The sequence below is a fragment of the Dipodomys merriami genome, unplaced genomic scaffold (genome assembly GCF_024711535.1).
Source record: "Dipodomys merriami isolate MVZ:Mamm:240054 unplaced genomic scaffold, mDipMer1.0.p SCAF_16, whole genome shotgun sequence".
NCBI classification, from domain to species: Eukaryota; Metazoa; Chordata; class Mammalia; order Rodentia; family Heteromyidae; genus Dipodomys; species Dipodomys merriami.
Genome location: NW_027202937.1, coordinates 4,497,031 through 4,522,573, shown reverse-complemented (window position 1 = coordinate 4,522,573; position 25,543 = coordinate 4,497,031). Strand labels below are relative to the sequence as shown.

The 25,543-nt window shown below is 56.1% G+C and overlaps 1 protein-coding gene across 1 annotated transcript in view; it reads right to left on the bottom strand.

Moving 5' to 3' along the window:
- Positions 1-1,431: 1,431 nt before the first annotated feature.
- The window catches only part of CUNH6orf132 (chromosome unknown C6orf132 homolog), a 30,183-nt gene continuing 6,071 nt past the window's right edge, over positions 1,432-25,543 (bottom strand). The window contains exons 2-5 of the mRNA XM_070023744.1: positions 19,461-19,567; positions 7,175-7,250; positions 2,015-5,387; positions 1,432-1,756 (exon numbers count right to left, since the gene is read on the bottom strand). Coding sequence (XP_069879845.1) covers positions 1,639-1,756; positions 2,015-5,387; positions 7,175-7,250; positions 19,461-19,567 — 3,674 coding nt within the window. The 3' untranslated portion in view covers positions 1,432-1,638. The remainder of the gene's footprint in view (positions 1,757-2,014; positions 5,388-7,174; positions 7,251-19,460; positions 19,568-25,543) is intronic.

The window sequence follows — 25,543 nt, the reverse complement described above, 5'->3', positions numbered from 1 at the left end:
AACTGCCTTACCTGCTGCCCCAACCGCCCAGTGCTGGAGTGGTCACCATGAATCATTAAGGTCGAACATCGGTGCTCCCCAAAGGAGCTCCTCTCAGCTGCCCCCTACCGGCCGGAGATGCGCCGCTCCCCTGCCCTTCATTTTTTTCTTTTTCCCTGGCTGGTGCTTTACCACTGGAGCCACAGCTCCACCTCCCTGTCCCTCTTCCTACCCAGGGAACCTGCCTAGACTCTGTCCCAGAAATGTGACCATCATCATTGCAGGTGGAGAGGCGGGACCAAGGGAATTGGTCTGGTAGGTTTCTTGTTTCTGGCATGTTTGGCAACCACATCCATGTAAACCAGGAGACACACACACACACACACACACACACACACACACACACACACACAAACGCACGCACGCACGCGCACGCACGCACGCACGCACACAGAATAATTCACTGGAAAGCAGACATGACCTTAGAGTGCTGGGACAAAGCATACACATCACCCTGCAGTCAGGTCTCCTGTGCTCTGAACCTGCCCACTTCTGCTATTCTTGGCTTTCCATACTTTTCCACAAGCCCACTCAGACCTGTCATCTCCGCTCCTTCCCGATTCTCCCGAATCTTCCAGCATCTTGGCTACATACTTTAAGGCCTCAATAAAAGTGATGTGAGGCTTTGGAGTTAGGAGTAAGAACTCCTCCAAGTCACATAGGCCACGCACTGGTGGCTCACGCCTGTAATCCTTGCTACTCAGGAGGCTGAGACCTGAGAATGGAAGTGTGAAGCCAGCCTGGGCAGGACAATCAGTGAGACTTTGTCTTAGATTATCCACCAAAAAGCTGGAAGCGGAGCTATGGCTCAAACGGTAGAGCACCATCCTTGCGTAAGAAGCCAAGGGAGAGTTTCAAGCCCTTAGTTCAAGTCTAGTGCCAGAAAATAAAAAATGGCATGGAAACCCAGCAGTTGCAGGGCCTCTGGGGTCAAGTCCCAGACCGCATGGCTTTGGGGCCTGATTCCCCAAATCACGAATGCATGGGATGCAGGAATCCTGTCTCCATCTGGACTCTCTCTAGGCCCCCCTCGGGGCTCAGGACCCAGGCCAAGGAGACAGGAGTCATCCCTGGTACATTCGTTGTCCAGAGCCCACCTCATCCCAGTGTGGCTAGGAATCCCAGGTACTGCTGCTTGGTGGCATCAGCTGGAGCCTCAAGAGATCTACCAGCACCCAGATCTGCCAGCACCCAGGCAGGGCTGGGCCAGGCTTCAGCCCTTAGTGAGCTGTCCGCCATTCCTGACTTTTAGAATTAGAACCTGCTCGGTAGGCCGTGCTTGTAAAACTGCTTTCAATAAACCTTGCTAAAGCAGATAGTACTGGATCGCAGAAGATAAGGTTCCTCCTCTCCCCCCTCCTTGCCCCTCCCACCCACCCCCAACTTGCCCACAATGCATAGCAGCACTGGTGCTCTGGGAAACAGAAGCTGGCTCCATCCTCCCCGGGTGACTATCTTCCATCTGCTGGTCTGTCTGTCTGTCTGTCTTGGGGGAACAAAGACTCCTCCGTGTCTAACACCTGCTGCGAACTCCCATCCCCTCCCTCACTAAGCAAGTGCTCAGCTCCAACCCCTTGGAGCAGAGCCGAGGACCCGGGCTCAGGATGCGGCTTTCCGATGGGCCCCGGTGTAGGCATAGGAGATGGGGTGGCGGGTCCCCGGCCGCACGGTGAATGTGTTGACAGGGCTTCTGTAGTGGCCGCTGCCGTGAGGTGACCTGGAAAGAACGAACATAGTGAGGTCCACAGGGGGTGGCCTGTACCCTACCCATCTCCTCCAGGGCACCAGAGGGAGAGTCTCCAGCCCCCCCCCCTTGCCCCAGGGATCCTAGTCTGGCAAAGGGCACTGTGGCCCTCTAGGCCCAGAGAATATGCCTAGGCCCCTTCCACTCAGATCTCTGCGCCCCAAGCTTGGGTCTGGAACCCCTAGGTCTCCTCCCGCTACCCCTCTGGGAGTAGGAGACCCCTCTGCTCACCTGGCTGCGGGAGGGCCGAGGCTGTAGTCCCCGCCGCCGCCGCCGGGGGGCGCCGCGGCCCTGGGCTCCGCCGCGGCCCGGCCGCTGCCCTCCAGGGAGGCGCGGCGCTCGTGGGGGCCGGTGGGGCGCGCGCGGCCCGCGGAGTTGACGCGCCGCATCTCGGGGCCCCCGGGAGGAGGCCCGAAGCAGTTGGGGGAGCTGAGGCTGCGCCCCGTGGCGCCGCGGGGCGTCCCGGGGTGACGGTGGGGCTCCCCGACGTACAGGCGCTTCTTGATGAGGGAACGGCCGGCGCCGGAGAAGCGCTCCAGGCCCCCGGCCCCAGGGTAGCGCGGGCAGGGAAAGCGGGAGAAGCCGGGCGCCGGCGGGGCCAGGTCCAGGGGCCGCCCCAGCTCCGAGAAGTTGTTCCTGGGGGGCGATCGCCGGCGGCCCAGATGCTGGGGGGCCGGGGCGGGGGGCTCGGGGTCGTTGCTGAACTCGGGGGGCGGAGGGATGAGCTCGAAGCCGAGCTCCTCCTGCTCCTCCCTCTTGTAGGCGGGGGAAGGGGGGGACGAGAAGGACTTGGGGAGGCCAGCGGCGGGGGCCGGTCTGGCCCAGGGAGTGGGGGGCTCCCCATTGGTCCACCGGGGCCGGAGGCTGGGCTCGGTGGCCTCCGGGTGAGGCCGGGACACCCACTGTCTGGGTGCCGCCGCCGCCGCCGCCGCCGCCGCCGTCAGCTTGGAGTCCTCGGCCTCGTGGGGTGACTTGGGGACCACCGTGAAGGAGTTGGGGCGCCCAGCGTTGTAGAAGATGCTGTCGGAGCCGGCGGCCTCGGGCTGGCTGCCGTGGCCGTGGCCCCGGAGGCTCCCCGGCAGGGAGGACCGTCCCGGGGTCCCCCCAGGCCGCCCCTTCTGCGCCCTCTGCCTGGCCGCCAGGAGCAGCGCCATCGGGGAGCCGCGCTCCACCAGCTCGCCGGTCACCGGGTGTCGGAGGAGCTGGTCTGGGGCCGGGGGGTTGGCTTCCCTCGCCTCCGCGCGCCCCTCCCCGGCCGCCTCTCCTCCAGCCAGCGTGGGGCTCACCACGGCCACCTCTCTGCTCTGGTTGTTGTGGCCGCGGTGGGGCTTGTAGAGAAAGGGGGTGTCTTCTCGGCCGGGGGACAGCTTTGATGGGAGGGCTGGAGCCCAGCCTGCTCTCTGGGCGGGGAGCCTCCCGGCCTCCGGCCCACGCTCTTCCCAGACACCTTTTACAGACTCGGGCTTCTCCCCCTGCCCGCCTGCGATGAAATCCTTCTCTCTTGGCGATGATGTGATGGGCAGAGGGGTAGCTGTGGATGATGCCGTAGGCCCAGGTGTGGTCTTGGGTGGTATGGAAGGCCCAGCTGTGGCCTTGGGTGGTGTGGAAGGCCCAGGTATGGTCTTGGGTGGTGTGGTTGGCACAGGTGTGGTCTCAGATGGTGTGGAAGGCCCAGGTGTGGTCTCGGGTGATGTGGCCGGCCCAGGTGTGGCCTTGGGTGGTGTGGAAGGCGCAGCTGTGGTCTTGGGTGCTGTGGCTGGCCCAGGTGTGGTTTTGGGTGGTGTGGAAGGCCCAGGTGTGGCCTTGGGTGGTGTGGAAGGCCCAGGTGTGGTTTTGGGTGGTGTGGCCGGCCCAGCTGTGGTCTTGGGTAGTGTGGAAGTTCCAGCTGTGGCCTTGGGTGGTGTGGAAGGCCCAGCTGTGGCCTTGGGTGGCGTGGCCGGCCCAGGTGTGGTCTTGGGTGGTGTGGAAGGCGCAGCTGTGGTCTTGGGTGATGTGGCCGGCCCAGCTGTGGTCTTGGGTAGCGTGGCCAGCTCAGGTGTGGCCTTAGGTGGTATGGAAGGCCCAGGTGTGGTCTCGGGTGTGGTGGCGCTGGGCAGAGGCGTAGTAGACAGAGGTGGTGAATTCTTGGCCGTGGGCATGGTCCCATTTTCAAAGGTTCTTCCCCTGTCTGGCGGAGGTTTGGGCGGCAGAGCCCCTCCACTGGGTCTGGCGTCTTTGTTGGATGAGGAGGACAGCCGGGCCTCCAGCTCCTCCCTGATCTGTCGCACGCTGGGGGCTGGTGTGTCCTGGGGCGTGTAGTCCACGGGGGGAAGGACCAGGCTGCCGGTGGCCTCGTGCTCTGCCAGGCTGGGGCCCTGCCCAGGCGCCCCTGTGGGCATCTTCTTGGGCAGGCCCGGGCCAGCTGGCTTCTCTGGCAGACTGTGGTCCTTCTTGCCGTCTGCATCCCGCGAGGGCCCCACGGGGCCTGGCCTGGGGCCCAGGGCCCTGTCCTCTCTCCGAGGGCCGCAGAGGTAGGCTGCCAGCTCGCTTCGCAGCTTCTCCATCTGGCCGGGGTGGCGCCAGTCCAGGGGCTCAGGCGAGGCCTTGTCGTCCGGGCTGGGGGGCTTGGGTTTGGGGATGGCTTTGAGCGCGGGGGCGCTGGCTGTGGAGCTTTTCACCAATCCAACAGATGGAGGGGCTGCCAGCTCTGCCGCGGGAGGGAGAGGGGGTGCGGGGGGAGGGGCCGGGGGTGCAGGAGGGGGCAGGGGTGGGGCTGGGGGGGGAGGCCCAGCTGGTTCATGGGCCTGGCTGGTGGGGGACAGCCTGAGGCCTGGGCTCTCTGGCTCCTCAGGCCTGGGCTCCCTGGGGAGGTCAGGCTCGGGGACACTGTCGGGGTACACCTGGGAGGCAGGGCGGACGTGGAAGCTGGGAGGCAGGGGGAGGCGGCTGGGGGGCTTCCTGGGGGACCTCGCTTCCTCTGGGCAAGCTCCTGGTGCGTCGGGCACGGGGATGGAGGACGTGCGGACCGGGGTGGGGGGAGGCACTTTGAATGAGCGCGGAAAGGTGAGGTGGGGCTCGGGGCTGGCTCCCAGGGGACCCCCTTGCAGGGCAGCGGGGCTCCTGGGGGGGCTGGTTCTGGGGGTCTCCGGCTGCCTGCCATTCAGTGCTGCCTCTGATTTCCATTTGGTGACTCCCCCAGGGGGAAAGAGCTGGATCCCCAAGGTGTGGGGAGACCGCGGGGCTGGGGCAGCTGGGGGACCCAGGGCGGGCGGAGAGGGATCTAGAGGCGCCAGTGGCGGGGCCGGGGGGATGAAGTCGGGAGGGGTGGGCGTGGATGGGGGGGAAAGGGTGGCTGAGGGAGGCCCCGTGTCCAGCAGTGGGGGCGGGGGTGGGGCCGTGCTGGGTGGGGGAGGGGGTTCCAGCAGCAGGGGAGGAGGGGGGGGAGCCGTGGAAGGGGGTGGTGGAGGTGGGGACTCCCGGGGAGATGGTGAAGGGTCCTGGGGCGGCCCTGGGGCGGGGCCTGGGGGCGGCGGGGGGATGGGAGGGTCAGGGCCATATTGTCCAGGCCTCAGGTCGCCCACGGAGCTGTAGAGGCGCAGGTTGCCATTCACCAGCGAGCTGGGCCCTGGAAGGATAGAGGAGCAGAGATGACAGCGCACCAGGGCTGGGGGCCCCGCCCAGGGGCACCGGGCGACCTCTGGGTGCCTGTGAGGGGCAGAGATGTCCAGCAGGCCCTGAGCTGACCTGGGAGGGGCCTTCCTTCCTCCAGGACAGGGCCTGTGTCTCCCATCCTCCCCCCAGACCCCACAGGCACCTACCCCTCCTGATGTCACTTGCCCGGCCCTACTACTGCTGGCTTTCTAGACCTCCAGGCCCCACCTCTGGCCCTAATATTGGTGCTTGTACTATGAATTCCCATAATGCAGAGGGGTGAGCCACAGTGCAGGGCCGATGGAGGCCCTTGGCAGGTGGTAGCCACATTAGTGCAGCCCATGTAGGCCCGCCAGGGAATGGGGGAGAGGAATGGGAAGTCTCAGGTGCGGGAAGGTGAGGAAGCCCGCGTGCAAGACCAGAGGAAGGAGTGGTTTGCACAAACGGCTTCCTCCTGCTCTCTACCAGTGCTGGTGCTGCACGCCTGTAATCCTAGCTACTCAGAAGACAGATCTCAGTTCAAAGCCAGGCTCTTTATTTGCCAATTAACCACCAAAACGCCAGAAGTGGAGGTGTGGCTCAAGTGGTAGAGTGCCAACCTTGAGCAAAAAAGCCAAGTGAGAGCATGAGGCCCTGAGTTCAAGCCCCAGCCCTGAAAAGAAGGGATGCACACCATTCCGTGCGGCTCCTGGCCTGCCTCTTCCTTGGCCCGGAGTCTGCCTTTGCTGGCAGAGCGGGGGACACCTGGGAAGGTGCACTATGGAAGCTCTGCCCTGTGGTTGTCTAACTGCAAACTACCGTGGCATGAGCCCAGGAGGATGTCAGGTTCCAAATTGGGAGTTGGGGTAGCTGGGTAAACCACGCCCAAACCCCCCACAAAATCCCAGTGGCTCTCGGAAGTTTCGGCTTGAAGAGGACAATAGAACACACAAGGGACAGGATGCATTAGTAAATGATTACCGCAATAGGTAATAAGTTTTCCCCAGGAAGGATCTTAGAGGAAAGAGAAGTCTGGAGGGGTAGAACATTCCAGCCATAGGTGGCTGCAGTGCTGGGGAGATGGGGGGAGAGGGAGGAGAGATGGAGGCCAGTTCTTCTCAGTCCTAGCAACATCCTTTCTTTGGTGGCAGGAAAAGTCACTGGCCAGGTTTGTTTATTTGCGCAGGTTCTGGGGCTTCAACTCAGAGACTGGGCGCTGCCTCTGAGCTTTTGTGCTCCAAGCTAGCAGCACTCTACCACTTGAGCCACAGCTCCACTTCCAACTTTTTGCTGGTTAATTGGAGTTTTAAAAGTCTCAGACTTTCTTTTTCCACCCGGGCTGTCTTTGAACCACGATCCTCAGATCTCAGCCTCCTGGGTAGCTAGGATGACAGGCGTGAGCCACCACTGGCGCCCGGCTCACTGGCCAGTTTTGCACAGTGGTGTAACACGGGATGAGGAGTGACACCCCCACCCAAGCACCACTGCTTTCAAGGTCACTAGAGATGGTGCAGAGGTGGGCTGGAGGTGGGACAGCTAATGTGGAAGAAGCTGGGATTTGAAGCCAGATTTGTCTGACTCCAGAGTTCCTTGATGCTCAGGCCTGGTCCCTCCACCATCCTTCCCTGCCTTCTTCCTTCTGGCTCTCCTCAGTGCCCCGCTACCATGACCAGTGGCCAGACAGCCTCGGGTCTCCAGTTCTGTCACCAGCAGGCGCTTGGCTTTCGACTCTAGGACCCGAGGAAGACAAGACAGACCAGCCCCAAGCCCCAGCCCACTTACCTGTCACTTCTTTGTCTGCAAAGGCTTCTGGGACAGAGGGGGTGGGCACAGCGAGCCCATGGTGCTCCTGGGTGTTCTGCAAGGAACCAGAGAACCATCAGGGGCCGCGGAAGGTGGACAGGTGGTTCTCAGAGCCGCACTGTGAGACCCTTTGAAAGGGTGAGATTTTAAGAGGTAACTATTTTATGGTCTACTCTTTTTCTTCGTGTGGGGGAGGGTTGAACTCAGGGTCTAACTCAGTTTTTCTCTCATGGCTGGTGCTCGTCCACTTGAGCCACATCTCCACTTGTGCCTTTTTACAGGGTAACTGGAGATTAGAGTCTCGTGGACTTTTCTGCCTCAGACTGGCTTGGAATTGAGATCCTCAGATCTCAGCCTCCTGAATAGCTAGGATTATAGGCATGAACTACTGGTACCCAGTTATCCTCTCCATTCTTGCTACTTTGTCAGCTCTGTATTAGCAAATACAGAATCACTGCTCCCAGGGGCATAGTGAGTTAACTTCCTGTAAATGTCTACTCACAGTTCTGTTCTAATCAATACACAATCTGGTTTTGTGTGTTCCTATCTAAAGGCAAAGAAATATGGGGGTGAGGGAGAGAGCGTGAGGTAGGAAAGCGTGTAAGGTCAGCTGAAACAGAAGGCCTGGGCCGGGACCGGGAAGGATGGTGAACTCCGATGATGGGAGTGCAAGCACCGACACAGAAGAAAGACACGTTTAATGTCAGCAAACTGCTCTCACAGCTGTAGACGTAGGTACAGTGTCAGCAGTCTGAGGGCAGAAGAAGGGGCTGGGGTAGGAAAGCTTCAGAGTCACAGCTGGACACTGGAGCTATCCCACAGCCAGGGCAGGCCCTTCTATCGCTGGCTTGCAGCCAGGGAAGACTTCCTATCGCAGAGACAATACATTCCATAGCGACACTTCCGGCTTTCTCTGCTAATGTGGTGCTGAGGAATCAAACCCAAAGCCTCATGCATGCAAGGCAAGCGCTCTACCACTGAGCCACCTTCCCAGCCCCAAAGTCAATACATCTTATAGCTGTCATGTAGCCAGGGAGAATATTCTGTAGCAGAGACCATACATTCTATAGCTGACATCTTGTGATTACCCACAAGAACCAGTGTGTGACCAGGTCTGAGCGTCGGGCCTCCGTTGCTAACACAGCTGGGGCCGGTGGGAATAGCTACAGCGGGGCCTGGTTTGTGGATAACCCAGGGTGAAGGCTGTCAACATGAAACAGGGTAAGTTTACAGGGAGTATTAGGGAGAGGACGGAGGATTGACAGTTTGAGGCCGTTTGGGATATAAAGCAAGAGCGTGTCTCAGAAGAAAAAAAAAAACAGACTTAGTGGCTCATGCCTATAATCCCAGCTACTCATGAGGCAGATGTGGGAGGATTAATGACTGAGGCAGGCCTGGGCAAAAATTATCTTAAAAAAAAAAAAAGGTGTGTGCTGGGCACTGGTGGCTCACGCCTGTAATCCTAGCTACTCAGGAGGCTGAGATCTGAGGATCGTGGTTCAAAGCCAGCCCGGGCAGGAGAGACTGTGAGACTCCTATCTCCAATAAATCACCAGAAAACCAGAAGTGGCTCTGTAGCTCAAGTGGTAGAGCGCTCGCCTTGAGCTGAAGAGCTGAGGGACAGCGCCCAGGCCCAGAGTTCAGGCCCCGCGACCGAACAACAACAAAAAAAAGGTGTGTGTGTGTATGTGGTGGCTTAGTGGTAGAGAGGTGTGTGTGTGTGTGCACACGGGCGTGCATGTGTGTGTGTGTGTTGGCTTAGTGGTAGAGTTCTTGCCCAGCAATTCCTCAGTACCACATACACAGAAAAAGCCAGCAGTAGCTCTGCAGCTTAAGTGGTAGAGTGCTAGTCTTGAGTAAAAAAAGCTCAGGGACAGTGCCCAGGCCCTGAGTTCAAGTCCTGGGACTGGCAAAATTTAAAATTAAAATCAAAGTGATAGGGAGGGGGCTCAAGTGGTGTTTGTACCTTGGTTCTGTGTTCATTCCCAAATAAAGGGGGGAGGGCATGCGTGGGGGGGAGGGCATGCGTGAGGGGGAGGGAGCGGGGGAGGGTGTCCTATTTTTTTTTTTTTTTGTCGGTTGTGGGGCTTGAACTCTGGGCCTGGGTGCTGTCCTTCAGCTCTTCAGCTCAAGGCGAGCGCTCTACCACTTGAGCTACAGCGCCACTTCCCTATTTTTTTTTTTTTAACCTCAGGTGGACCCGTATGCTTTGGGCCATTCAAAGTTTCCCTGTTCTGCGCATGTCTGAGAAGGACTGTGAAAACTATGTTGAATGTTTGATCCCTGGAGTGACAAACAAATTTGAGCCACTAAGCAAACGGCATCTGCAAATACAGAGGATCAACTATGGATGAATTTGATCTCAATTCCAAACAAACCAAGCCAAACACAAAAGAAGCCCCGGCACCTCCCCACCCCCACCCAGGGTATCCCCAAGTTTAAGGCTCAGCCCTGCCCCTCCCCACCCCCCTCTGGCTTAGTTTTCATTAGGAATTTACAGAAAGAACGCGGGCAGGGGTCAGTGGAGGCCCTTCTGACCTCTGGGCACACCAGAGCGCATTTACACAGCTGTAGATTTATACACACTATTTTACATTCCATGTTTTTTTTTTTCCAAACGCACATTTCCATATGTCAACAGAGGGCAAGCACCTGTTGTTTCGTGAGTGGCAGGGCATCTCAGAGCAGCCTGCCGGGCCATCTGTCATCACTACCACCTTCCTCCCTGCCACCCTGCCAGGACCACCACATGTGTCCCAGGTGCTGGGGCGGGTCAGGCCGTGCCCCCCCCTCCACTTATAATAATAATGCTTTTTGTGCTGTGTTCTAAATAACATTCGTGCTGGGCTCTGGGGGCTCACGTGTGTAATCCTAACGAGTTAGGAGGCTGAGATTGGGAAGATTGTGGTTTGAGGCCAGCTTGGGCAGAGCAGCTCAGGAGAACCCTTCCCTCTTCAACCAAACGCTGGGTGCTGTGGCATACACCTGTCGTCCCAGCACTGAGGGGTTGCTGCTCACTTGCTGGAATCGAGACCCTATCCTAAAATGACCAGCCAAAAGCAGATCTGGAGACATGGCTCAGCAGTAGAGCCCCTGCCTGCACAGTACCACCAAAGTGTTATCTTTATTTACTCATAAGCCACATGGGGAAACAGATTTTCTCTCAGAAATATTTGGAGGATTACACAACCACCACACAACCCCAGACACACAACCACCACTACCAAGCCCAGTCACACAAGTACCACTACCAACCCCAGGTCTGTAAAGCTCTCACTCCTGGGTCCTCTGCCTCCCCGAAACCTCTCATCCACCACCTCACGCCTGGAATCCTAGCTAAGAAGGCTGAGATCTGAAGATCCCGGTTCCAGGCCAGCCCAGGCAGGAAAGATTGTCAGACTCTGATCTCCAGTTAACCATCAAAAAGCTGGAAGTGGAATTATGGCTCAAGTGGTGGAGCGCCAGCCTTGAGAGGGAAAAAGAAAAAGCTCAGGGACAGCCCAGGCCCTGAGTTCAAGCCCCAGGACCCAAATGCACGCAGCATGTGCGTGTGCACACACACAAAACCACCCTCTCATCTTTGAAGGACTAGGTAGCCCCCCCTCCCTCTCCCAGGTGGCAGAACACAGGTGAAGGCTGGAACCCATTAGCCTGGAGTCAGTCTGGGCTCTGCTACTTTCTAGCATAGGACCGTGAGTCCTACTTCCCCTCCCTGTGCCTCCACCCTCACCTGTGGGCTTGGATGGTATGGATGGCACAAGTGTGGCCTTGGGTGGTGTGGAAGGCCCAGCTGTGGCCTTGGGTGGTGTGGTACCACTCAAGCAGTGTTTCTGCCTATTAGGGTTATTTAGAAAGCAAACATTACATGCTTCATGCCAGTGTGTAATGGTTAACTAGGTGCTGGTGGCTCATGCCTGTAATCTTAGCTACTTAGGAATCTGAGATCTGAAAATCATGGTTCAAAGCTAGTCAGTCCGGGGAGACAAATTTGAGAGACTCGTATCTCCAGTAAAACATCAAAAAGCCAGAAATGGAGTTGTGGCTCAAGTGGTTGAATGCTAGCCTTGAGTGTTAATAGCTCAGGAACAGTACCTAGGCCTTGCCCCAGTATGTACGTACGTACACGTACACACACACGTACACACACACGTATACACACACACACACACACATACACACACACACACACACACACACACACACACAGCAAAATAGGCCAGGTCCTAGATTTAATCCTACGTACTTAGAAGGCTGAGATCTGAGGATCTCGGTTCAAAGCCATCCCTGTCAGGAAAGTCCATGAGGATCCCCCCCCAACCACTACCCCCCCAGCCAAGTGGCCAGAAAACCAGAAGTAGAACTGTGGCTCAAAGTGGTAGAGTAACTAGCCTTGAGCAAAAGAGCTCAGGGACAGTGTCCAGGCCATGAGTTCAAGCCCAAAACTGACTTTAAAAAGAAGAGTCCAGGGAGACTTTGAATGTGTAATTGTTAGGCATCAGCACCTTTACCAAGTTCATTTCTTGTCTCCGTGTGTTCCACAGCCCCTACATTATTATTGTTAATTACAGTTGGTATTTAATAGGTTCCTACCAAATACAAGACACCATTCGATTACCTCACTGTAGCAACCCAGTTAGTCTTCATGGTAACCCTAAGAGAAAGGTTAGATTTGTTTCACAGAGGACACAATACAGACACGCAGAGGTGACCGACATTGCCATGGTCACTCAGCTAGCAAGGGGCAGGACAGATACTGGGAGCTCAGGCCTGCCCTCTGCTGCTGCAGTATTTATTTACCCTTCCTTCCCCAGGGTATAAGTCATGCCTCCTGGCCATGATCTAGGCTGAGGCTGCTGCCCAGCCTGCCCTGGCCTGAGTGAGGGTTCTCGGTTTCTGAGACTTCGTTGTGGACAATGCAACCAAATGAATCAATTCCTGGGTGAGAATGAATGGCAGGAGAGAACACAGGACAGACAGAAAACGTGTGCTCTGGTACGGGTTCCCATGAATAGGGACCAAAGTGTCTTCTGGCCTCAGTTTCCTACCTCTTCTGTAAACTTGAAATTCTTTTGAGTCTAGGTCTTAGAGTCTGTGATTTGCTCACCTGTGCCACGTGGGTGGTGACCTGGACACACCTGGATGCTCTGGGGCCACCCCTCGGTGACAGGGCATTGGGACAGCTTGCTGTCATTGCTTCTGGGTCATTGTCTAACTCCAGAGAGGTGAGAGGGGACATGAGACCGGAGGAGGAGGAAGAGTGGGAAGGGGAAGATCTGGAAACTGCTTTCCCAGGCAGGCGGAGCTGGGCTACAGGTCACTGCGAGGCTCAGACTTGGGCAGTGCCTGAGGAGCTGGCCATGCTCTCACCCTGGGAAACGACAGACTTAGGTTCCTGGGTGCTGCCTGAGGGCTGACATGGGCCTGGAACATGCTTAGGGTGGAGGGTGCGGCCCCTTGAGTGTGAACCAACCAATGAACAGTGAAGTAAAAGAACATGCAAATGAGTGTCCAAGTCCATGCTGGCCCAGCCAGCCTGCACCTCGCTCTTTGGGCCGCAGCCACACCCTGCACCAGTACCCAAGTGCCCTTGCTCAATGCGCCTGGGGCAGAGTCCAGTCCTGGTCCTTCTAGTTGGGAAACTTCACAAAACTGGGCTCAGCACTTCCTTGTCCCCACACCCAGCAGCACCCAGAAGCTCCTGGGTGCAGAGAGGTGCACGGGCCGGCAGCCCGGCTCAGCACACGATGTGGCCCAGTTCCACCGAAAAGCTTCAGGCACAGATGAGTCAGTCAATCAGGAGGAAGCACAGGCAGAGAGAACACCATCCTGAAACTATTCATATTTCTGTTCTTCCTATACTTGTCTCTGTTTCTTAGATCTGAACAATGAACTTCTCTTTCATTCATAATTTGAAAAAAAAAATACAGTTCTAATTTAACAAAATCGTTGTCAATTAGGTGGAGTGAGGCAGGCTAGATTTGTAGTCTTAACTTTATCATCAAAAACGCTGTATCTACAAGTGGAGGTGTGGATTAAGTGGTAGAGCACCAGCCTGGAGAAAAAAAGGCTAACAGAGAGACCCTGGTCCTGAGTTCAAGCCCTAGTACTGGCATGTCCCCACGCACATACACACACACACAGTACCTGAACCATTGCTCAGTCAGTGTACCCCTCTCCTGCCTGTTGAGACTCAATTTTCTCATTTATACACTGGGGGTGACCCCACCTGCCATGAGTTTCCAGGGCCCAACAGGCTGCTGAATGTCCAGAGGCCCTGAAGAGCAGAAGTAGGGACAGTGCTCAGTGGGTGAGCAGTGACCCCCGGCCCTCCAAAGCTCTGCTCTGAACACAGCCCCACCAGAGTCGAGTCACTTGGAGTTCCCTCCTGTCCACTTGATTCCCAACATATCAAGGTAGAAGAGAAGGGAGAGGTGGAGGAAGGACGCTTTTGGATGATGACTCTTTTGAAGGGGGGGAAACTGAGCCTGCTGCCCACTCCTGCTGCTCTCGGGCAGCTCAGGAGGGCAGGGCCCACCCCGCTGGCCTCCCTGTGCCCTGGAACTGCATCCCCATGCCTGGGATTCCACAGAGCCCAGCCCCCAGGGTGGGTCACCCGGGGCTGGGCCACTGGGTATTTGCCAGTGCTGAGAGTCTTAGTCACCCAGCATGCCATGTGCACCTCCTCACCAGACTTCTCCCAGAGGCGGCTGGGGGGCAGCCCTGGGGGTAGGGGGAAAGCCCCTGGGAGCCCCTCTAGGAACCCAAGATATTGGGCTGAGAGAAGGCTATCTAGCTGTCCCTGGCTTGGGAGGGGGTGCTGTTGATAGGGAGTGAATGGAGGATTAGAAGAATCATGTCTTAGACTTAATCACCCTTTGACCCAGTCCTCCAAGGTCCTGGGTCCTGGGCTATGGGAGGCCCAGCTTTGGCTTTTCCTCCAGCACAATGAGCGAGTAGGTCAGGGGTCCTAGAGTTCTCTGCTTAAATGCCCCAAGTCTGCTCCCAGGCCTCTGCACTGCTCAGTCCGCCGGCCGGACGTGGAGGGAGGGAGCTCACACACGGGTGGCCATGGGGTTTGTGGGTAAGGACAGAGTTCAGGCGGAGGCCCTCACGGTGACTGAAGGGGCGGGGCCGGGAAAGATGGGGAATGGGCTACACGTGGGCAGGGCTCTGTATTCTCACTGCAGGTCTTTTAACACCCACCCCTCCCACACTCAGCACACAACTCAAAGCCAAGGAGGCCTGCTCTGCCTGGCTTGAACCCCACCTCTTCAAGGAGCTTGGGCCTGCAGTTGGGAGCTGAGCTCCCATGGTGGGTGGGTTGAGGCTGGCAGGCCCCGCAGCCATTGCAGCTGTTTCCAGATGATTCTTTGAGCTCTGGGGCACCAGAGGGCTGGAGGGAGGGGTCCTGGAGGGAGGGGTCCAAAGCAGGTAGGGGAAGGGCCTCCCTGCAGCCCGGGATCCCTCCCCTGGCAGAGGCAGGCTTGTCTGACTCACGGGTGTGGGGTGCGGTGATCAGCCCCGGGCACCCTAGGGTACCTGTCCAGCCAGTTCCCCATGTTTTCCACATGGGCATTTAATTTTTAATTCTGCACATGCATCACCCTGGGGAGGGTGGATTGAGATGGGGGAGAATGAGGCAAGCATGAGAAAGGTCCAACCTTTCACAGAAGCAGAGGGCAGGCTGCGGCTTGAGCCGGTTCCTCTCTCAGGTGGGCCTCCCAGGTACAGGACTGGCTTGGAGGGAAGGCCCTGCTCCCGCCTCGCCTCTGCCTCACCTCTGCTGGTCTTTGCTGTGTGGCCTGAGCAGCCCCTCTGGTCATTTTGATGACAATGGGCTCCACCCAGGTCAGAAGTTTCCAATTCAGGTCTCGGTGCTCTCTTTGTCTCCCCAGCAGGAAGATGGGGTGACCTTTGGGGACCTGCCTAACTTCACATTAGGGATTCTTGTGTGTGTGTGTGGGGGGGGGGGTATTCCTGAGGCTGGAATCCGGGGCCTTGCACTGTCATTTGGCTTTTTTACTCAAGGTTTGTGTTCTACCACTTGTGCCGCGCCTCCAGCCCGGTATTTTGCGGGTTCCTTGGAGATAAGGGTCTTTCAGATTTGTCTGGCTTCAAACCTCAATGCTTAGATTCTAGCCTTGAGTGGGTGAGGTTACAGGAGTGAGCCACTGGAGCCTGGCCAGGGAGTTAAGTCACTTTAACACCGAAACTCAACTGGGGACACCCTGGTGGATCTCAGCAGAAGCTCAGTTAGTGGGTGAGGAACCAGAGGCGCAGAGAGGAGAAGGGCCTGGCCTTCATCATCATCATCATCATGGAGGACACGGCTATCTGAGGACCACTCCCCAGGCCCATCCCAGGCCCATCCCAGGCCCCGAGCGAGGCCCCGCCCTTCTCATCCTTGTTTTTTTTTTTTTTTTTTTGTCTCCAGGTACCTGAGACATACCTAACATTTCTTAGCCCTCAGCGCATGCTCAGAGCAGGAGCTCCAGTCGGCGCGCGGGGTGCAAGTCCCTGTCATCGATCTCACTCCTCTCAGCCCTACTCTCGGCAGGCAGGCAGAGGGACTGACAGGGAGGGGACATTCACAAGATGGCCCAGGTCCCGAGAGAGCTCTGAGGCCCTTCCTGGGCCTGTTACCTGCCTCCCCTGCCGCAGGTGGGCCTCACTTGGCAATGTGGGAGGAGGAGGACAGGGAGGGGCGGAGGCCCGGCTGCTAGGCAGGGCTTTGGCGCTGGCTGAGCTCACATGGGGCAGGGGGCAGAGTGTGCATGTGCAAGCATGTAAGCACAGCTCCACCCCAACACACACACACACACACACACACACACACACACACACACACACACACACACACACACACACACACACACACACACACACACACACACACACACACACACACACACACACACACACACACACACACTTCAGTCCTCCCACTTTGCCCTGTTCTCCTAGTCTCCCACCCCTGCTGGAAGCAGGTGTGAAGCCTGGCCCAGAACCCACAGCAAAACCCAGGAAGGGTCAAAGCTGCTCCTCGAGTCCCCCATTCCGAGAGCAGGCAGTGAAAGATGCGCGAGTTACTCCATATCTTGTAACCTAAAGCAGAAACAGAACTGCCTCTGAGATCAGGCCTCTGGGCCAAGAATTCCTAACTTCAAGACATTCTGTGGTGGACTTCCAGAAGAGTCTTTTGTTGAAACATTTAAATAAAACTGTGAGCGTGGCCTCTCATCTCACCGTGGCATCAAAGAGTCTGTGTTCAGAAGAAGCAAGATGGTGGCTCAAGCTCACTATTGGGAGGCGGCCCACGCAGGGAATTCTATGAGATTCTTACCTCCAGTTAGCCAGCAACACGTCTGAAGTGAAGCCTGGTGCTGGTGGCTCATGCCTGTAATCCTATCTACTCAGGAGGCTGAGATCTGAGCATCCAGGTTTGATCTCCAATTAAACACCAAAAAAAGCTGGAAGGAGAGCTGTGGTTCAAGTGGTAGAGCACTAGCCTTGAGGGGAAAAGCTCAGAGAAAGCACCACAGGCCCTGAGTTCAAGCCCCAGTACTAACATGGGGGGGGAGGGGAAGAGTCCTGGCCACTCAGAGAAGGGAGTAGGGAAGCCTGAATACCCTTGGACCTTGAAGGCTGGCTGCAGGGATTCAGATCCTGCCTCTTTCTGGAGTCATTTTCCTCCCTCAGCGTCATTGCCTCCAGGTATAAAACCTGCACCAGCCTGGTTTTGGTGCTCAGCTCAACCACGTGCTGGCTGTGGTCACGTGGCCATGCCACTAGATGGGAGGGGCCAGGCCAGGGGCTCCACCCGGCTTTCCTGGGTCAGCCAGAAGGACTGTGACTGTCCCCTTTCCCAGCTTCTATAGACAGTCCCTGACTCTATAGACAGAGGCTCCTCGATAGGGCCTCAGCATTCATTCTCTCAGGCCCTCCCCATGGAAGATAGGGATACACCCCGTCCCATGGACTAGCCCTGGGGATCACTCAGAGGGCTGTTCCTCCATCCTGGACCTGACACCAGGCATGCAGACCAGGTCGCAAGCAAAAGGGACCAAAACAGAAGGGACCTAAAGTAGGTGGAGAGGTGGGGGAAGATACAAGAGAGCCAGATCAGAAGGTACTTCATTAACCCTTTAGACGCTGGTTCTTGGATGGGTCGAATCAGGGAAGGAGCGGGTCAGCAAGAGCCAGCCAAGGGAAGCAGCCATCTCTACCCATGGAGAATGTTCCTATTTAACAAGCAGAACAGGTATACATGAGCTGGCTCTTGGGCATACGTGTGTGTGTGTGTGTGTGTGTGTGTGTGTGTGTGTGTGTGTGTGTTGAGGAGTGGTAAGGGGAATTCACTTCCTGAAATAGAGCGTGTCAAATGGATTTCATCAGCTGGGCACCAGTGGCTCACACCTGTAAAGCTAGCTACTCAGCAGGCTGAGATCTGGAAGATGGTGGTTCAAAGCTAGCCTGAGCAGAAAAGTATTTGAGACTCCATCTCCAAAATAACCACGGAAAAGTGAGGCTGGAGGTATGGCTACATTGGTAGATTGAATACGTAAGCAGAGTCAAGCAAGTCATCAGAGCAAGTGGGGCTTTGAGTCCAAGTCATGATACCAGAAAGAAGAAAAAGAAAAAAGATTTTTATCTGCACTTCTGAGTACAATGGCTCCTACAGTTATTTTATGCATCTCTAGAAACAAAGGCGAGGGCTGACTTCACACCTTTTAAATGGTGGTGGTTTGCATTCTGTATGTCTATAATGTCCATGAACTGCTTTTCTAAAATGAATGACTTGAAGTCGTGTACCCAGAGATGTGTGTGCTCAGCCATCCTCACCCCCACTTTGCTGGCCTTGGAATACGAATGCAGCCGGCTGAGGTCAGATCTTGTCTCAGCTAGAATCTCAGGGTCTGGCTGGTAGGTTTGGACAAACTGGAGAAATATCAGAGATAGAGAGGGAAGTGGTTGTACCGGGAGGGAATGTGCCAGTACCTGGGGCCAGAAAGTGGCAGGCTAGGAAATCTTAACAGGCCCCCAGAGCTCAGCCGGGACGAGGGGAGGCAGGTGTGGGTGCGAACCCCATGGAGCGAACCCCAGGGGCGGCTGGGCCTCTGGTGACAGTCCGGTCTCCACCAGGCCCCTCACCTGAGAGCCAGGAACAGACAAAGTCAGCTGTTTACATCTGGGCTAGCTGATACACCAGCCACTGGCCAAAAGCAGCCATCGAATACTTGAAATGCTACTGGTGGGAAGTAGGGAGCAGATTGAATGTATCATTAATTAATTTTTTTTGGTGGCACTAGTGTTTGAACTGAGAGCTCCTGCTTGTAAGGTGGCTGCTGGACTGTTGAGCCATGCCTCCAGCTGCTGGTATATTTTTTGCAGTGCTTGCTAGGCAGGTACTTTACCCTGAGTTACCCTGAGTGCCGGGGGTGGGGGGGTGGGGGGGTGGGGGGGGGCGGGAAGCATCTAGTCTTGCCTGCTTCTCCCATCTAAACCTAAACACAGCATGGATGGGGCCGTGTGCAATGGGCCCCTGACCCAGCAAGGGGGGGGAAGGGAGGGCGGGGGAGGGAACTGGTCCCTGGGTCCCCCTCCAAGATTCCTGGGACTCCCAGCAGCCATCTCTCTCTTGCTACTCACCATTCTGATGACTCATCTAGAACATTCTGAAGCACGCATGAGCTTTGCATTGTGTTTCTAAGAGACAGTACTCTTGTGCAGATTGTCTCAGTCTTTCCTCTCTCAACCACAGATTCTCAAACGGTTCCTGGCTTCCTGTGCTTTCAGACTCACAAATCTATCTCAAGTGCTCTTCTCCCAAGGGTCACTGCTCTATGTTCCATGAGACAGCTCAGGAGTCACCTCTTCTAGGAAGCCCTCCTGACTACCACTTGCTGGCCCAGTTATGCTTGCCCAGCCTGGCTTCTGTTCTAATCATCTAACAACCATCTCAGTCACCCCTGCCTGCACCAGCACCCAACACACCCACCGGCTTGAGGCAGTGATCAGCGTCGGTGAAGAGCAAACCACTGAGCTCGGTACTCACACAAGTTCTCCCTGGCGCCTCTTTGGGCTTCAGCCCTGAAGGAGCCGATGCTCCTCATCCCAGCCTTTCTGCCTTAAGCCTCAGCCCTGCCTGCCTCTTCCCAGTAGGGAGAGAACAGACACCAGGGTGAGGCTGAGGAGCAGTAGGGCCAGGGCAAGGCAGATGCCGGCCCTGAGCCCTCTGCAGACCCTGGAGCAGGGCTCTACTCACCAGTGGAAGGAAGGTCAGCAGCGGCCGGACTCGGGGCCGAGCTTTCAGGGTGGCTGTCCCCGACTCGCTCACCGTGTCGAAGCGATTATCTCCATAATAGATGCCATCTAGAGGACACAAGTTTGGAGACACAGTGATCAGAGGCAGGTGCCTAGGCCCAAGGAGTTGTCTGCCCTAGTTCCAAGTGAGGGAATCCGGCCCCGGGGTTGCTGTCACAGCCCCTCTAACACAATACCAGCCTGGAGATGCTGTGGTGGGATTCAAACTAACTGCTCCACTATTCAGGGGACTCTCAGCCACCCAGCGGCTATTTCTCCCCTCCTCTCCAACCCTCACAGATCTGATTACTCCTCCCAGAGGGCCCCAGCAGCTTGGCCAGGGCCCCAGGCAAAGCTTATCTCAGATAAGGAAGAGAACAAGATGACAGGCCTCTTTTCTCTCCTGAGTGTTTGAATTTCAAATCTCCAACACGCAGGGCCAAGGCTACCTGCTTGTCTTCCACAGCCAATGCCCCTCCTCCCCCACTCCTGGATCCCTCCAGCTGACCAGCTCCTCAAACCACTACTGATCCATGCCTGACTCGCTCGCGCTGAAGGATCAGGACCGCAGGGCCTATGGACCAAAAATCCCAGCTCTGAGCCGGGCGCTGGCGGCTCACACCTGTGATGCTAGCTGCTCTGGAGGCTGAGATCTGAGGATCGATCTGAAGCCAGATGCGGCAGACCAATCTGAGAGTCTCTTATCTCCAATGAACCAGTTAAAAAAAAAAAATCGCCAGGTGCCAGTGGCTCACGCCTGTAATCCTAGCTACTCAGGAGGCTGAGATCTGAGGATTACAGTTCAAAGCCAGCCCGGGCAGGAAAGGCTGTGAGACTCTTATCTCCAATGAACCACCAGAAAACGAGGAGTGGCGCTGTGGCTCAAAGTGGTAGAGTGCTAGCCAAGAGCTGAAGGACAGCACCCAGGCCCAGAGTTCAAGCCCCATGACCAGCCCCCGCCCCCCAAAAAAATCCAGCAGTGAAGGTGTGGCTCAAGTGGTAAAGCGGAGCAAGAGTTCCAGGCTCTCAGTTTAATCCTAGTACACGGTACATGAGCATGCACACGCATGCACCCATGCACAAAATCCCAGCTCTGCCATTGGCTGGCCATGCTGCTGCACCTCTATGTGCAATGGGGGTGATGATAGTTAATAAGACAGCTGTGACTAGCATATACAAGTGCTTGTCAAATGTGTTTCCTTCATCTGGGAACAAAGCCCCACCCCTGCCTCCCGCCCCCAGGCTGTGGACTGGGCTTTCCATAGGAGGGAGCAGCCAGGCTCATCTTAAGTGTCTCCCTCCCAGCCCTTGACATTCACTCATTGATAAGAATTCCTCATTCCCTCCCAGGCTGCCACTGCCGCCGTAGAGGCGGGGTTCTCTGTGGGCCCCTGCTATGTGGGTCAGGAGCAAAGAGGACTTTTGTCCATTTACCAGGGGTGCGGGACTTTGCTCCTGCTCTGTAGCCAAAGAGAAAAGAGAAAAGTCCAAATCCCAAGAGAGGGGCTGGGAAGGTGGCTCAGTGGTAGAGCGCTTGCCTGGCATGCATGAGGCCCTGGGGACGATTCCTCAGCACCACATAAAACAGAAATAGCCGGAAGTGGCGCTGTGGCTCAAGTAGTAGAGTGCTCAGCCTTGTGCTGAAGAGCTGAGGGACAGCGCCCAGGCCCAGAGTTCAGGCCCCACGACCGACAAAAAAGAAAAAAGGAAAGAAAAAAAATCCCAACTAACCAGAAACTTGCTACCTGGAACAATGAGCGGACAGGCATTTCTCTTCCCTATGCCTGCCTTCGGGAGGAAATTACAAGAAAACCAAGCAACCAACTCAAAAGAGCCTGGGCTGGATTGGAGGTCAGGCCGTGTGCAGCTCCAGTTCTACCTATTGATAGCCACAGCCCCCATGACAATGGAGGATTTGGATGTTATTGGGAGAAAGTTGGCAGGAACTGTCAAGACTCTCCATCTCTCCAAAGGAACCGAAATGCCAGGCGCTGCCCAAGGGTACTCACCCATTCCTGGAAGCCCCAGTTCCCAGTACTGCCCTGCCCCGTGCACTCAAAGCAAACACCACTCCCCGGTTGGCACTGCCAGGTTCATGTGCCCAGGCAGAGACTGGCCAGGCCATAGAGGAGGAGGAGCAGATTTGGCTCAAGGTACAGATTTGGCCCAAACAGAAACCACAGGGCAAAGATAACTGAACGGCGCCAACAGCTCCCGCTAAAGCTGCCTGGACCTCCTCAGCTTCTGAGAGTCTGAGAGTTGGTAGCAGGAGCTCCTGGGGTTCTGGTAATACATGGAGGCCTGGCCCCTAGGCGCATGCTCTGATCACCTCGGTTTATCTCTGCACTGGCGCCAAGCTCCTTTCTGCCCTGACGTTATCCAAACACTAATGGCTGCTATGATGGTAGGGCCTACATCTAAGTAAGCGGAGACTTTAATAGAAATAAGAAGAGGTAAAACCTACTGAGTATTTTTACTGGTCTGGGCACTGTTCTAATCACTCTATGTATTACGAATTCATTTAATTTGCAAAACAGCTCCATGCAAATTGTTTTATAGATGAGGAAACTGAGGCACTGGGAGGTCCAGTAACTTTCCCACTGGAAGTGCTGAAGCTAGGGGTCTTCCTGGAGGGTCTGGCCTCTGAATTGTGCCCCCTGCAAAGGGAGGACTCTGAATCCCCTCATTTATCTGCGTGGGATGGAAAGGGTAGGGGCGCTGTTTGGGGTGAGGGAGGCTTGGCTGTGGATGGGGAACAGTCTGGGGAGCGGCAGCTAACCCAAAGCCACACCCGGGTCAGGACAAAGCCGTGGCTCTGAGTTGTGGCCATCTGATCCCCCAAACTGGCCAAGTGGGCATTCTACTACCTCCCCAAGATTCCGTGACCCAGCCCTAACTCCAGGTGCCGGTGCTCTGCGAGCTCGGTGCTGGCTGGGAGTAGAGGATTCCTTTCTAAGAATACAATTGTTCTCTGCAAACTACCCCAAAGTGACTGAAGGGGCTGGAATGGATGGTGGAGACAGAACAGAGGTGCTCCCCAGGGTGCTCCCCTCCCTCACAGAAAATCCAGTTTGCTTTGCTTTGCTTTCCCTGCACTTAGGTGTGGCTAGAGTCGGGTCTGGTGATAAGATATGATAAGGACTCTGGGCCCTGGCTTCGTGGTGGGAGGGGACTGCCACCCAAGGAATGGTGGCTGCCTCCTTCGAGAGAGCAGGGAAAGTGGAGAAAATAGGCCCCTCCCCTAGAGTCTCCAGAGAGGAGCAAAGTCTGGTTTGCACCTTAATTTTAGCCCTATAAGACTTCTAGTGTATGGAATTCTACAACAATGACATAATGAACAATAATTTACACAAAAGAAAGAGAAAGAGAGAGAGAGAAACAAAGAAACAAAGAAAGAAAAAGAAAAGAAAGAAAGAAAAGGGGGTAAAGGAAGTATGGTTAGACCAACAGGTTTGTCCCAGGCTCTTGGCTCAGTTCCCGCTGGCTCTGGGGATACCATAGAGGGGGCGCTGGTGGCCTCCACCTTAAACCTGGTCCTCCAAGGGCTCAAGGTCATGCTGAGGCTTTCCCAGCCTCAAGGTCAAGGACCAAACTAAACTGAAAGTCATCAGAGTCCAATCTTGGGGTGTTTCCTCTGAATCCTTGCTGGGTGGTGGCTGCTGGAACGGACAGTCCTGGGAGCCAGTGCCCTCCACAGGCAAGCGATCAGGAGCCCAAGCAAGTTCCATGCTCCAGGAGAGGCGCGGCAAAGAGGTGAGGGCTGGGAAGGTGGCTCAGAGGTAGAGCGCTTGCCTAGTGTGCATGAGGCCCTGGGTTCCATTCCTCAGTACCACATAAATAGAAAATGCCAGAAGTGGTCCTGTGGCTCAAGCGGTAGAGCCTTGATCAGTGCCCTTGGGACAGTGCCCAGGCCCTGAGTTCAAGCCCCAGGACTGTCAATAAAAAGGTGGTGGGATAGGGGCTGCAAACTCTCCTTACCCCTCTGTTCTGGGAGAAACGGGCCCTGCAGTGGATGGAGACTGAGCTTTTCCCCAGGTCAGAAACACACAGGCACCAGGTGTCAGTGGCTCACACCTGTAATCCTAGCTACTCAGGAGGCTGAGATCTGAGGACTGAGGTTCAAAGCCAGCCCAGGCAGGAAAGTCCATCAGACTCTTATCTCCAATGAACCACCAGAAAACCGGAAGTGGCGTTTTTGGCTCAGTTGGTAGAGCAAGCACTCACCTAAAGGACAACGCCCAGGCCCAGAGTTCAAGCCCCACGACCGACACAAAAACAAAACACAAGGCAAGGCAGGTCCTCATCTGGGAAGACAAGCAGGTTCTTGTAGGGTCAGGGCTACAGATTTACAACTTAACTTAGGTTCCTGTCCCTGCTGGTCACTTAGCTGTGGGGTCCCTAGATCTCTCTGAGCCTGTTTCTTCACCTCTATTAATATGAACTAACAGTCCCTACTAGATGGACTGGCCTGAGGCTGAATGAGGGCATTGATGATGTGTGCACAGTGCCTAGCAGATAGTTTTTCCTCAGTGGCTGCATGGGTTGGTTGTCATGATCATCATCACCACCATCACCACCATCACCACCGTCACCATCACCACCATCACCACTGTCACCATCACCATCATCACCATCAATATCACCACCATCACCACCGTCACCATCACCACCATCACCATCACCACTGTCACCATCGCCATCATCACCATCACCACCACCACCATCACCATCAATATCATCACCATTACCACTGTCACCAGCACCATCACTACCACTGTCTTCATCTTTCTGCCCCACCTTTCTTTCCCCCACCAAGTGGTGCGTCGGAAGCGGCTCAAGCCTACAATCCGAGCTACTCAGGAGGCAGCCTGGGTAGAAAAATGGAAGAGATTTTTAACCAAGAAAAAAAAAACCTCAAAGTGGAGGCATGGCTCAAGCTGTAGAGCTCCAGCCACATGAGAGAGCTCAAGACCTTGAGGGCAGGCACCAGCACCAACTTTGAGCTTGAACCGGGTCATGTGACTTGCAGACTGAACAGCTGCACCCACAAACTCAGAGCCATCAGGGCAGTCACCCTGTACTCTCCTGCTGGAGCTCATTCTGAGTCCTGGTATTTGGGGCCGGCTTCAACATTGCCCTTTGCAAATAGAGGGTCTCTGGGGTTGGGAAGCCCAACCCCATGAAGCCTTGGTGGACTTGGGCTCCTCCCTTGACTTACAGTGTAAGGTTCTAGAACACACTTGCAGCGCCTTCGACCCGGCCAGTGCTCACTGCTGCCCTCAGAGCTGGGGCAGGCGGGGTGGGGTGTGTGCATGTCACCCAGGAGATGCTCTGGAAAAGCTAAAGACCAGCTGGGTGCCAGTGGCTCCACTTGTAATCCTAGCTACTCAGGAGGCTGAGATCTGAGAGTCACAGTAGGAAACCAGCCTGGCCAAGAGACTCTTTTTTTTTTTTTTTTTTGTGGGGGGGGGGGGTCCGGTCGTGGGGCTGAACTCTGGGCCTGGGCGCTGTCCCTCAGCTCTTCAGCTCAAGGCTAGTGCTCTACCACTTGAGCCACAGAGCCACTTCCGGCTTTTTTCTTTTTGCTTATGTGCTGCTGAGGAATCGAACCCAGGGCCTCATGCATGCAAGGCAAGCGCTCTACCACTGAGCCAACTTCCCAGCCCTGGCCAAGGGAGTCTTATCTCCCATTAAGCAGCAAAAAGACAGAAGTGAAGTGGTGATGTGGTAGAATGCCAGCCACTGAGCTCAAACTGTCCCCGCTCACGGCCCACCCCCCTCCACAAAAGACCGGAATCAAAAGCCCAGCCACCATACACTAGACTGGGCCTCCCCCTGGTCCCAGCAGGAAGCCAGCAGGGTGCCAGGCCAGAGTCATGGCCCGGATCCCCAAACTCCCAGGAGCCCCAAGTGACCTCAGGAGCATTGGCCACAGCCAAGGATTCCTGGGGCTTAAGAGGGGTGGGGCCTTGGCTGAGGAGTTTATTGCCTTGATCCACAGTGACTTAGAACCCCCAAACAGGTTTCTCCCTGCTTTTTTGTGTG